General features: G+C 40.8%; 1 protein-coding gene across 3 annotated transcripts in view; it reads right to left on the reverse strand.

Annotated features, from left to right (window-relative positions):
- Positions 1-239: 239 nt before the first annotated feature.
- RRAS2 (RAS related 2) overlaps positions 240-14,606 on the reverse strand; it is a 33,054-nt gene continuing 18,687 nt past the window's right edge. For 2 of the 3 annotated variants that reach the window (XM_077930781.1, XM_077930783.1), the window contains exons 2-6: positions 7,086-7,173; positions 6,552-6,654; positions 5,973-6,086; positions 3,109-3,222; positions 240-1,498 (exon numbers count right to left, since the gene is read on the reverse strand). In XM_077930781.1, the coding sequence (XP_077786907.1) occupies positions 1,411-1,498; positions 3,109-3,222; positions 5,973-6,086; positions 6,552-6,654; positions 7,086-7,173 (507 nt within the window). In that variant the 3' untranslated portion in view covers positions 240-1,410. Of the gene's footprint in view, positions 1,499-3,108; positions 3,223-5,972; positions 6,087-6,551; positions 6,655-6,999; positions 7,019-7,085; positions 7,174-14,606 lie in introns of those variants that run through there. The other variant, XM_077930784.1, reaches the window with a different exon arrangement.

A 14,606-nucleotide genomic window follows, 5' to 3' on the forward strand; every position in this document is an offset into this window, starting at 1 on the left:
CCACCTGAGAGCTGCTGGAACTGAGCTCCTGCTGGAAAAAAGCCCTGACTATATATCCTATTTAATTCCAGCACCTGAACTTATGCAAGGGTATGTTTAATAACCTGCTTTATACTTTTGGTGAGGTGACAAAAACTGCAAATACAACCCAGTATTTAATGTCACAGAATAAGCCTGAATTATTTGGCTACATTTTGCGTCATTCAAAGTTGAACAGCATTCACAACTGAACAATCATGTAAAGGTTTGTACAGTTTAATAGTCACATAATGGTCAGTCATTTGTAAAGGGTATGGAAGGCAATTTGAAAAACATGACAGTTTAACAGATACATTGGGCAGGCCCATAATCGGCCACTGGTGTATACAACTGGAACAGAAAAGAGGTTCTACCACAGTTCTGCAGATCTTGCATTAATTTTGTCAGTTAAAAGTGTACTGTGAGAATTAAATACTCATCTTTACATTTACACGTTATGCCATGAAAGCATATTTGCTTACAAACATATAAAAATACTTGTTAACTAGTTTGATAAGAAAATAATGTATAAAAGTATATAGCAAAAAACATTTAATCATCTGACAATGAAAAGAGAAAATTCGTCTTTTTTTTTATCTTACATCAAAACAAAAAAGAAAAAAACAGCTACAGGTTTAGTTTTCTTGAATCCCTTACCTGGAAAATACAAAAGGAAGACACAATTTATTCCAAACCATGGTGTAAAATCTTCTAAAACTGAAACAAATGCCCAAGTCCAGAGTGAGCACAGGTATTTGGCCACATAGTTGTTGTAATAAGAATAAATCCTGTAGCTGTTACTGGAGCCATAAAATAAATACAGTAGACTGTTGACCACTGAAAAAGCTGCAGCATAAACAAGAGCTGAAACACACAAAAAATCTTTACTGACAATGAAATTCAGTGTATTGGCTTCCTGTAAGGCAAGCTGAATTTTGAAGTCCAACCTACTAAAGGGTAAAACCTTCAAATCCACTTTTTAAAAAAATACTCTACATTTTGATCAGAGGATTCCCTCTCAAGTGTGATTAATACAGATGTCACAAGTGGAAAAAATACCCATACCAGCAATGCTTAAGCTTGACTTCAATACCTTGTTTAATATTGTTTTGTTTCCTTTGTGAATAAAACTCCACAAGGTGCAAGCTTCTTGACACAAGAGGAGAAAGAAACCGGGAAGTATTAAAAGAAGCCTTAGTGTTTTGACATCTGCCCTGAGATGACTAAGATGTCTTCTAGACTGGGTCAGCCTTGTTCTTTTAGCCTAAGGCTACTTTGGTGACCATTTATACGACATGCACATATAAGGCTAGACAAAACACCGAGACACATAGAAAGGTAGGCAGAAAGGTAGAATTAATCTGGCAGTTGACAGCTTGGTTCAGAGGATTCTTAGAAGATGACACAATGACATCCTTTCTTGTCCTTTTCCTTCCTTGTCGGCTCTGGGGAAGGAGGGCATTCTTGCTCTTGAAATTTCCTGTGAATGAAGAAAAAAATGCCCATAGAAACAATACACTCCAGTCCAGTGCAATTCCATATATAAAAGGGACACTAACTTTGCTTTTCAACTGACCCTAGATTCCTCTGCTAAAAAATACAGCTGCATTGTCAATACAGACTATTGTCCATTTCTCTTAATATACATAGGTCTGAAGATGAAAGCAGATTTCAACTTTTAGGAATATGTGTGATATTACTGCAGCAATGCAGCAAGCAGCCGAGGTATTCGAGGGAATAAAGAGACCCTTTTAGCTCCCAGACTGATGTGTTTTGTGGAGATCCAATCAGGTTTTGTGGAGCATTCACTGTTGGCAATACTTGAAATGTCTCATCCTAGCCTCTTCTCCCACAGCATGGTGTCTTCTGCCAATGCTTGGTTGGAAAGGACTGTAGAAACAGTCTAGGTTGAAGGCTTCACCCCTTCTAGAGGCCAGATGCACAGCAACAGCTGTCCCATGGCATAGAAGTCCCTGGAGTATCCTAAAACACGCTGGTGTGGGTGCAGCTTGGTCGTATAATGCTGTTGATTGCTAGAACTGAAAACAGCAACATAGACAACACATCCCAACAGGAGTATTACTGAATGAAAAATGTGCTCAAGTTAAAGTAAAGGAGTCTGATGTGCGTAGCTTTTCAAGATATTTTACATTAAACAGCAAGTGTTCCTGCTTATAACACGTGTCTTTTTGTTATTAAAGACAGGAAGCTTGAGATAGCGAAAGGCTTTCCATCTACCCTGATAGACTATGAACAAGAGAAGTGCTCACTTGACGCTTTCCTGGCAATGTCAGGCTAACAGAAAAACTACATATCCTCATTAAGGGGATTTTTAGAAGGTGAACTGAACACAGTGTTGTCCTGAAGGAAAAGGGTAGTACAGTGGTACCTCAGGTTGCATACGCTTCAGGATACATATGCTTCAGGTTACAGACTCCGCTAACCCAGAAATAATACATCGGGTTAAGAACTTTGCTTCAGGATGAGAACAGAAATTGTGCTTCAGCGGCGCGGCGGCAGCGGGAGGCCCCATTAGCTAAAGTGGTGCTTCAGGTTAAGAACAGTTTCAGGTTAAGAATGGACCTCCGGAACGAATTAAGTACTTAACCCGAGGTACCACTGTACTGTACAAGAACAAGCTGAGTCAGTGCCCAGTGTCAATGTTGCAGTTCCACAATACATTGTCTATAACAACACAGGGGTAAAGATATTATATTCACGCTGGAACTCTTGGCAACATTAACATTCCCCATTACATGATACTGTTAAATGACCCAGTCATACTGTGACAACAGTGTCAAGGTGGATACATTTAAAGAAGACGCAAGGGAAATTGCTACACATCTGCCAAAAGAAAAAAGAAAAAGTATGTGTTCCTATGTGCCTCACATTAATTCTAGTGTTACAAAAACATAGTAGTTTACATTTTGTTACAGTATTCAGGCACTTTCCCTATACAGAAATATCAAAGGGAAGCTGTGTTTCTTTTCTTTCTCTTTCTTTCTTTCTTTCTTTCTTTCTTTCTTTCTTTCTTTCTTTCTTTCTTTTTGTTAAAGTGCATTTCAATATATTTACAATACATGGGCTTACCTTATAACTCTGACAAGCTCATGAAAAGCTTGGTCTACATTCAGTCGTATTTTTGCTGATGCTTCCATATATGTTACCTTCAGCTGCCTTGCTAGTTGTTGACCTTCCTCTTGCGTTACCTGAAAACAAGCCGAGATAGGATACACATTCAGCAATCTACTGGTGCTTTCCAATTGGCTGACTTACCTAATGAATACTCTCATCGCCTACAGCAATTCTTGCATATTACCGGCACTGCAGTCCTGTGCAAAGGCTTCTTCAACTCTGGTCTTTGTCAATATGTTATTTGAATACAAATGCGTTTTTAAAATTTAGAGCCCAAAGCTCTGTACGTTTAAAAATGTGAAGACAGAGCCTAAGAAGGCTTAGAATCAAATTGTTTCCACATAAACTTTGAATGTAGAATTCATACACAAAAGTGTTGCAACTAAAGACTGGCCTCAGATCAGTAGCCTGAATGTTGAAGTGACTGAGAAGATAACAAAAAATATGAGGAGCCTGGCCGATCAGACCAATGGTCCATCTATCCCAGCACCCTGCTTCTCCATAGCAGCCAACTAGCTGTTTTGAAAAACAATATTAGCAGGGCATGAAAATAATGGCTCTCTCCTGGGCTATGGTCCTCCAGCAGGTGGTGTTCAGTAGCATACTGCCTCTGAAGCTGGAGGTAATTTATAGGTCATCATGAGTACAGTGGTACCTCGGGTTACAGATGCTTCAGGTTACAGACGCTTCAGGATACAGACTCTGCTAACCCAGAAATAGTACCTTAGGTTAAGAACTTTGCTTCAGGATGAGAACAGAAATCGTGTGGTGGCAGTGGGAGGCCCCATTAGCTAAAGTGGCACCTCAGGTTAAGAACAGTTTCAGGTTAAGAACGGACCTCCAGAACAAATTAAGTTCTTAACCCGAGGTACCACTGTAGTAGGCAATGCACTGTGGAAGTGAAACTTTAACACTGGGTCTAAATTGAGTTCTTGCTCCACTTCCTCCAATAACACCTTCCTTCTACCTGTGCAGCCCAAGTCACTATGCTAAAAAATTGGAATATTAAAACTATTAGGAATATTTGAACTACTGGATCCTTCAGTTACTGGATCCTACAAGGAAAGCAGTGCCTTTATTAGGCGACATTTCTCTCAGCACATAATTAAGTGACCTCCCTCGTTCCTGCTGGGGACATTTGTAACAGACACATCCCTCTTTAAGGAGGTATGGAAGAGGGTGCACTATTTACTTAAAAGATTTCTTACCAACACTTTTTCATAAGGTCCCAGGCGGGGTTAAAACAACAGAAAGTGTGCTTACAAGCTATTGCAATTAGAAAACACATAAAACCATTCATAAATTAAAAAGGAAGGTATGGCAAGCCACTCCACCTGACCCACATTAGTTACTATTCCAGTACTGCAGCTTCCCTAAATCAATTTGCCTTGATGTGCATGAATTTCCACATAATGTCATTGGTGGTATCCAACTAACTCAGTGTGTCAGTGCAAGGGGAGGAGGTATGTTGCACAAGCAGAAATCCTTGCATTGACCAAACAAGTTAAGTGAATGCCACTCATTGTGTTCAGTGTATTCATTGTATGGCAAGATATATGCCATAGGATTCAGCTACCTCGGAGCTGAGCACAGCAGACGGACATTTGTTTAGGGTTCTGGAATAGTCTTGATAATGTGCCAGCTCTCAAAGTACTTTTCAAGTTGTAGATAGTGCTTGAATTGTTTGCAAGATCCAAACAGATGGGAAATAAGAGTACATACTTGTTCATAAAAGTGACAACTTTGACTTCTTGCATTCAGAATGGAAACCCCCCTTTTACTAGAGGTTACACTAGCTATTAAGAGACGGTCCTCCTGGGCACACTCTCATGGGATGAGTAATTGTTGGTATGGCAAGTGTTGTAAACATAATTGAAGAGAGACTCATGCCTTGATAATGATGTCATGGATCATTGTCTCATCCTCATAGATTTTGACCTGAATCATTCATATGGCAATTACTCAGGGAACAAGCTGAGTTAACGTAGAAAGTGCAACATTATAATCAGGAAGACCAGTTTCCTAAGCCACTTCCTAAGTATCAAGCCTCTTTATGGGAACATGTATGTATCCACTACAGATGCCCTTATCTTAGCACCCCATTCCTCCAAACAAGGACTGTCAGATCTCTTTTATAGCCGCTTGATGCTAAATGTCATTGACAAAAGGGATTTGTTCATCACCAGAGTGTCTCCTCCCAAAAAAACTACAGATCAGTCATATGGAAAGGGATAATTCACAATAATGGTTTGGCCTACCAATTTCATGAGAGCATATCCTGTGGCCTAATCCAGCTGACTGTGGAATTTATTGTCACAATCATCTTCTTGCTATTACTGGTATAAGAAAACTGCCTTATACCATGTCAGACCACTTTATCTAGCTCAGGAATGTCTAGATTAGAGATAGGCATATGGCTTCAACCCAATTCCACATGGCATCAACCTCATCCTATGTGGCCATTAATCTTATTTCATGCTGATGTCAATGAGGGGTGAAATGGGAATAGCAGAAAGAGAAGGGGTGCCCTAACCACATTTGGTTCCATCTCTGCCAACGTTTGGCTCTGATCCCACCAACTATTGCTGGCCTGGGTTTCATGGCCAATTATCCCAGAAGGAATGTGGCTCTCAAGAGAGAGAAAATGTTCTACAATTCCAACCTGCCCTGTTTAATAGTGGCTCTCCAATGTTTGAAACAGGAGTTTTTCCCCGGTGCAAAGATGCCAAGGATTGAACTTGGGGACTTGCATGCAAAAGTTATGCCACCGAGTTATGGAAGTTCCCTCGAAAAAGGGAGATCCTGACTATTGCCAATAGGTTACCTGTCTCTGATGGTCCAGGTCTGCTTTGTTGCCAACTAGAATCATAGGGAATTCATCACGATCTTTTACTCGAAGAATCTGCCTTTGAAACTTATAGATTTCTTCAAAGCTGGAATAATAATAATAATAAATAAACAGCAGCAGCATGCTAAGAATCCACAGCTTCACAGTTAAGGGTTGCCTAAGGCCATCTAACAAGTATTTGCTGCAGAGATGAGATGCAAACTGAAGATAACACATACAGACCCACCAGCCCAGCAGGTATCCCAAGACCATGTATTCACCCACTAAAATTGTGTTACCTTCCTTTAAAATGCCAACAGGATTTTGAAAAACTCTTGAGTTCCACCCCCACCCCATAAAAAAGTGATTTGATTTATCATGTGGCAGGGGGACTGTTTTTCAAATAACACAAGTCTGCAATTCTCTTGAGCAGGCAGAACTCTGGATTCTGACCCTACAGTTAATTCAGGATGTTGCAAGCCACAACCCCATGTCAGTGTTATTCTAGCTCTGCCACTACACAATACAGGTATTGATGCACGTTTTGCGGCAATTTTGTTTTTTGCCTTACCTTCCTCTATCTGTGACTGAGAAAACAAGCAGAAAACCTTCTCCTGTCCGCATGTACTGTTCCCGCATAGCTCCAAACTCCTCTTGGCCTGCTGTATCTAGGACTAAGCAAATCAAGAAGCTAGTTAATTTTACAGGCTAGCGAGGTAGTGTGAGAGAGAGGGGGGCGATGTGCCTTAAAGCAGCAGAGCTCAGGAAGGGGCAGATGATGTTCCCATCCCATGCCTGCCCTGTTTAACCTTATAAATTAACCCTACACCACAGCCTAGTGTTGGCAAGCCAGCAATTTAATATACAGATACCCACATCTGGTTAAGCCTTTAGCATCTATATTAAGAGGTTGAAAACTGTACCACAAAAGAAAGGGAGAAAGGCTTGGCCTAGTAAATGGCTAGATCACAAAGTTATTACAGTCTCTATACAAAGTTAAGGAAAATCAGTTTTAGTACCTGTATCAAAAAGAGAGCAAACATACATTCTATAGGCCAGTGCAAATTCTGTAGAGGGTCAATCATCATCATCAACAACAACTTACTATCTAATCTTGCTGCCCTCTCATCTATCACACATTGTTTTGTGTAAGAATCTTCAATTGTTGGATCATAATCTGTAACGAAGTAGGACTGCAGAGAGAAAAGAAAAAACAGAGTTACTTTTAAGCCCAAAGCACCCGCAAATGCTCTTTCTCATGTATAGTTTCCATCTGCATAGAGAATGAATGCAACCTTCGCTGACGCCTGGCAAGTAGTTTCCTGGGGACTGATATAGCCATGAACAATGTGAAAACTAGCGCTAATACGCCCAGGAACCTCACCAAAATGCTGGAGAGGGTGCACCTCCACAGGCACATACCTCCACATGTGGTGAGAGTGTCCCAAAATCCAACTATTCTGGACAACAGCCATATGAGAAATATGTAAAATAACTAAGCAGGTATTAGACATCACCCCAGAATTGGCCCTAATAAACATCTTCCAAGACAACAATGCCCATTTACACCACAAAGAACTCATAACCCACCTACTTTCAGCAGCCAGAAACACCATAACCAGACACTGGAGAGACCTATCAGGAGTAAGCATGGTACCAAATAGTATGGGAAACAGCCCTACTAGAAAAATTAACCAATAAACTGAAACTGACACAGGGACAAACAGAAGAAGACGCCTTTATCCCAGTATGGCTTCCCTTTATCACATACACAGCCCAACAAGACAACGACAACCAACAGCATACAAATCAATATGGCTAACCTGATCCAAAACACCCACCCACCCACCCCACTCACACACAAAAACAAAGATCACCACAGCCAATCACAAACAAACAACCACACCCTAGGCCAACCCCAACCTCTCTCACCACCAAAGAAACACAAATGAACAGCAGAGAACCTGCACAAGCAACGCTGACACCAAACCCTACATACATTAAGCAAAATAGGAACATCGCCATCCAACCCCAACCCCACCCTCATCCATCTCCCCACCCCCACCCCTCCCCACCCCAATGTCTCAACAAATGAAACTGATTTGTAAAAATGTTACATGGAAAAAATACGAGAGACATTACACATACTTTTGTAAAACAAGAAAATCTTTAATAAAAAACAACAACAACAATGTGATCATATACCCACCCACCCCCAGGGTGAGCAGCAAGATTGTGAGAAAAAAATAGCTCCAGGATTACACTAAGAATGGTGATACTACTATAGTCTAGCTATACAGATGTAACTGACAATGCAAGATTAATCTGGAATAATTTGTGGAGAAATCCGATTTAGATAACCAAAAAATTTCAGAGGGTTACATTCCAGAATGTTTGTATCACTGCTACCCAGGAATGGCTGAATTATAACCAGCCACGTGGGTTCCTATAGGCAGCAGTCTTGCTTCCCTAACAGTGCAGTGCAACTATGTGGGTTACATAAAGATGCTGAGCTTGGTTCCAAGCGCTACCACCACCTGTCTCTTCACTTTTCACAACCAAGGTCCTGCATATCCAGTATTTGACTTGGAATTGTAGGTGAGCAATGACTTTTAGCAGGCCCAGGGGACTGGAGAGCAAGAAAGGAAGATATGGACACGGACACACTGCCATGATTAGGTTCTTTGACTGCTCAGGCTCCGAGTTCCAGGATGCTCTTGAGTTCTGAAGTTTTGATACAGCAGTGTGACTAGGATCACTTTGTACAAATTCCCGTTTGACAACCTTTTGGTGTTCTCTAGGTAAGACCAATGCATTCTTCTTGGCAGTAGCAAAGTTTTAAGTACTTGAAAATTTGGCGGCCTATCTGCTGATGAGAACAAAATGATGGGAAGCAATCACTCCTGCACTGGATTCGCATTCATTTGTCAGGTGCTTTAAGACAACATAGCTTGTAGTCACCCACAAGCATTAAAAAGATAGAACCCAAGAAGCCAGGAAAGCAAGAGTGCCACACACATACCATCTCGCCAACCACCACTGCTGAGTGTAAGCTGTGAGGGTTGAGTTTATGCAGAGTGATAAACAATGCAATCAGGGGCACAGACCCTAGTATATTAATCCTCTCTCTCTCTCTCTCTATATATATATATATATGAGAGATTATTATTACTTTCTGATATTATAAATATTTGCATATTTAAGCAATTATGCAACAAAAGAAAATGTTTGAATATTTGTATATTTAAGTTTAGGGACGTTTTTAATATTTAATGCTGTATTGTTTTTAACACTTGATTGGGAGCCGCCCAGAGTGGCTTGGGAAACTCAGCTAGATGGGCGGGGTATAAATAATAAATTATTATTTTTATTATATTAAGTTTAGTACATTTTTTTTAAAATGGCAAAAACTGTTGTTAATGTCACATCAAAAAGAAATAAATAATAATAAATATAGTAATAGTAATAGAATTTATATACTGCCCTATACCCGGAGGTCTCAGGGCATTTCACAAAATAAAAAGAAAACAGAAAACCACAAAATACATAATCAAAATAAAAAGAACAATCCAATAACCACCCCCCATATGAACACTTATACATGCATACAGATCATCCCTTGTACACTTTTAGACAGATGATATGAACACTGGGTGCAATGCCTGCTCATCTATGTGAAAGTAAGGTGCAGTCGGAGCCCAGCACCCAGCTTCTTGGAACTTCTGGCTTTCGAGAGAAGAAACCTCCTTACAGTCAGGAAATATGTGTCCTAGAAATGAGCACCAGTACTGCGTAGTCTGTGCTTCAGGTGTGAAAGTGTCTAAGGCCAAAACTACAGTCAAGAAAGGGCAGTATAGCTTACGGTTCCCCTCTGAAGGAAGTCGAGTTGTTCTAAATTAAACTCAGAATGCAAGTTAGGGAGTAAAAAGCTTGCTTTGAATCATGTGCTTTAAGATTGCTACACATACCAAGGCAACAAGTAATTCAACAGCCACCCCGCAAGGAAGCCATCATACAACTACTTCTAAGGATGGTCATATATGGAAGCACTCCCACCCCAGGAGGGAACACGACTTGACAGCTGTAAATGAAGGGAGGAAAAAGGCATTTCATCGAGATGAAAGAGAAGCAACAGACCTGGCAAGAGCTCGCAGACAGAGGGTGGGAGGTGGGGAACGGCCCATGCAATCATGACAAAGATGACAATGCAACAGTCCCTCTCTGACCAAAAGGGCTGTAACTATGAAGTCTTTCTATAGCTTCATATTCATGACTCCACAAGCTGTGAATGAGTCATTTAATCAAAATTGTTTGACTAAACCTGTCAGAACAGATGTTAGGATTATTCACAGAATTTAGTTCAAAGCTCAAGTTATTACACAGGGACTTTCCTGGTGTGGCTGTCTGTCAGTCGTTCCCTACCTCCCACTCTTCTTCCAATTCATGTAACATGAAGGCAACCATTTTGACAACCATTAAGGGCCTGGCTTCTTTGCTCATAGGTGAGCCCAGGAAGGTAACTTCTACAGAGTTTCAGCAAGACGCTGCAAGTTGTGGACAGGCCTTCAAATAGAGCAGCCTGACTCAGGTATAAAACAGCTACACAGACTTTCCCTCAGCAGTCGTTAGCAGAACATAAGGCAACATACACTCAAACATTTGGGGCCTTTGAAGCTTTTGTACACTTTTATGGCCAGCGGACAGAACAGAAACACTGGAGGTACTATAAAGTACTGGAGAAGCTGGAGGTGTACCATTCTGTAGCAGACCTTCCAAGCAGCATCACTGAAGTTCAGCCTCAACAACATGCTGACAAAATGATAGCTGAACTAGTCAGTTTTCTTAAAGCTTGACTCTACCAAAACTGAGAGCTTTTTCCTCCTACCCCTTACCATCACTTTCAGTTGTTCTTGATAATACTGATGTTTGTTCACCAAGTTCAGAATCTTTAAAGAACTTGGATATTTGGACTTTATTAACATTTTAATTCATTCTTCTGTTTCCTGCACTGAATGGAACATTCTTCTTGTTGGTTTTCTTTCTCTCTTAGCCTTTCCACTCCGACTTCAATCCTGCAGCTTGCTATTTTCGGCTCATATTATTCCTTTGCACCAGTTTCTTCACTGAATCCCCTGACTTTAAAAGTTATTGTACTTGCTTGAAATGTCTCCACAGTTTTCTCCTGTATATCTATCTGCTCTTTTCTTCCTATACACTCCTCCCTGAACTCTACAACTTTCAAGGTACCAATATTCTAACCCAACTCGCTGTTGATCTCTTACCTGTGTTTCCACCCCACCCCACACAGCTACTTTGGAATGCCCAGTGACATCCATTTTAGAATCTCTATAAGACATCTCATTGGCTTCTCAACCCTTGATGGTTGATGGATCCCCTTACCTCCCCGATATCTTTTATTTTAACTTTCTCCAAAGTCAGGATTCAAGTCTCCTTGAAGAGGTGGGATATAAATACATTAAATAAATAGCTAGCTGTTATGGTATAAGCATACAAGCAGGGCCCATGCTATGTTTGCTTTTGTAAAGCACCTAGCAATTTTAGATGCTTTATAAAAACAGAGCAAAACCCCAAAATATAGGTTGCAATCTTGTAACCAGGTATGAACTGGCAAAAAGCAGCCATCACCACTCTCTCGGCTTCATTTATTTTTTTAACTTTCTGTATTCCCTCCGAGTGTGAAATGGCTTTCTGAACAAAAGCTCTCTTAGAATTTAACTTTAGCCACTTGTTGACAAGAGCAGTAAGGTAGACAAACAGACCTCTTTGGGGAAGGAAGAAGAAGAAGAAGAAGAAGAAGAAGAAGAAGAAGAAGAAGAAGAAGAAGAAGAAGAAGAAGTTGTTGTTGTTGTTTGGATGTGATATCCCGCTTCATCACTACCCTAAGAAGTCTCAAAGAGGCTAACAATCTCCTTTCCCTTCTTCCCCCACAACAAACACTCTGAGGTGAGTGAGGCTGAGACACTTCAGAGAAGTGTGACTAGCCCAAGGTCACCCAGCAGCTGCATGTGGAGGAGCGGAGACGCGAACCCAGTTCACCAGATTACGAGTCTACCGCTCCTAACCACTACATCACATTGGCTCTCTGAGACTGGGTACTGTGTTGTTTTCACATGCTCCCACCAACCACATTTCTGATTACAAGAAGCCAAATCAACAGGGCTTCCCCTGAAACGTGTATAGTGGATGTGGAACAAAGCAATCCCCCATCATGACCACCACAATGAACTGGACCCAGTACCATGTTGTCAATCAATGCAGTTGGAACAGCATTGGGGTGGTATGATCAGAACTACTGTCTGCCTTCCATCAGAAAAACAATCTCATTGCCATATTCTGAAACTTCCGAACACTTTTCAAAGGCAGCCTCAACTAGGGCACAGTACACAATATAATTTGGGTGTAAGTAGAGTATAGAGTATGAATAACCATGGCCAGGTCTGTTTTCTCCAGAAAGGGAAGCAGCTGACATAATCAACTGAAGAGAGACCCTGACCACTGCTGCCACTTTGACATCCCATAGTGGCACTCAATTCCAAAGGAGTCATACACGGAAAACTTGATTTTTAAGGGGAAATGCAGCCCTGGCCAAACGTAACTCCAAATCCTTAACTGATTTTACTTCTGTCTTTTCAAGAAGAATCTTTAACCCTCACTGACTTCAGGTTTGCACAATCACACTATACACCTTACTGAGTTATAGCATCCAATTATTGAATAGTTAACACATGTTCATTACTTATGCAAATCCCCAAGACAAAGCAACAGACTAAATAAGGAAAACTAGCTATCTTCTGCCCATTAACAGTGAAAACATGGGGGCACCAATGACCTCTCTGCAATAGAAGGTGTGACTTTAGGGCCCCATATGCACTACACATTTAAAGTAGTATCATTCCCGTTTAAACAATCATAGCTTCTCCCAAAGAATCCTTGTTATAGGTGGTAAGTGTTAAGAGAGGCCCATTGAAAATTTATGTTTTAAAAAAGAGAACACAAGAGACACACACACACACAACCATGCACAAAACGAAAAACAAACACAAACTCATCTCACATTCACACGACAATCAACACCAATGCATTCAACCTAATTTGCACATACAGATTGATCTATGCCATCCAAATGTCTATGTATGCATTCAAACAAAATATGCTCAGTTGTAGCAAGCGCATTATGGTATTTAGACCATTGATGGTGAGCATTGACCCTTCTAAGCTCAAAGTATAAATCACTTAGCAACCATATAGGCTCATAAAATCCATTGTTGTCCTGCCATTCGTCCCCATCCTGCAGGGATATAATTTAAAAGGACACTAACACCTGCAAATATCAATGATTTTGCAAGTACAAGATTCATAGGGACAGCAACGTCAGACCAAAAAGGAGATATCACTGGAGATATAAATGAACCTTGCAGCAGGGAGCAGCCCTCGTGGCGGCAGCAATGTCAAATACCTACAATGAGTTATTTCCAGAATTATAGTTTCAGTATCTACCTGAGGCCTTCTAGCTGATGCGCCCAACCACTTTAGAGCCCTGTCCATCCTAGCTTATTAAGGCTAACCAGGGTGGGGTGGCTGAACAGGCACAGCACTGCAAGTATCCTATCCACATCCTCAGGCCATTTCAACTAGAAATGATCCTACACCAACCGCACGAATGCTCAGGTTTTAAACATGCTGCCTACTTGGGACAATTAAGACCTTTAGGGAGATGCCTCAGTTTCAACACAATGGGTGGTTGCATTAACATAACTCTCCTACTCAGATCAAAGTCCATGTTAAAAACACACACACTTTATTCTCAACATTTTAAAGGTTCACTTCTCCGCCCAACAGCTTTCCTACAAAGCAATACATGTTTCACATTCATGCAAAGTCACTGCCATGGTGGCATGCAACCAGAAAACATGAGTACTTATTTTCCTGGAGTCGAAGCAGAAGGCAAAGCTACATAGACAGTTAGAAAGACACAGAGAGCAAAGATTTGGTGTGTATCTGTTCAGGCAGAAATTCCCCCGTTTAAAGTATAAACCTCGTAAGTGGCAGGAGAAACTGTATTTTTAGAATTAGTAAGCACAACAAGCTGCCTTTGATATTCTAATGCAACTTCAAAGTTACAGTATTTCAAAGAGCGAGTTGTCTGCCAAAAAAGAGAGGCCTCACAATGTATGCATTTTGTTTTTCAGATCAGCGTAAAGGGAGGGTAAGAGAAAAACTACCCTGAATTGGCACTTGAGTTCTAGGAAGTCAGGCTCATTCTGTAGCAACAACTACAATTGTGTCTTACCTCAAGATCACATTCCTCACATTTTGCGTGTTTCAAGGGCAGTTTAAAAATACTTGTAAGGAGCAAAAAGCCATAATTGGCTTTGTGCATTGAAAAAATATCAATTTAAGGCTACTGCTTTGGGCACCCTAGTCATTAAACACTGGAACAAAGACCGCTCATATTGACCCAGTTTCCCTAACCCAAATTTTAGAATGGCAAGAAGATCTCAAGCTTCTATTTTGGGGTGGGGGACTATAGAAAAGCAGCACAAGGCTGCTGGTTTTTTAGCAGGTGAAACTCCTGCAAAAAAAAGGGGGGGAGACTAATTCAGAT

This window comes from Podarcis muralis, chromosome 1 (assembly GCF_964188315.1).
Source record: "Podarcis muralis chromosome 1, rPodMur119.hap1.1, whole genome shotgun sequence".
NCBI lineage: Eukaryota > Metazoa > Chordata > Lepidosauria > Squamata > Lacertidae > Podarcis > Podarcis muralis.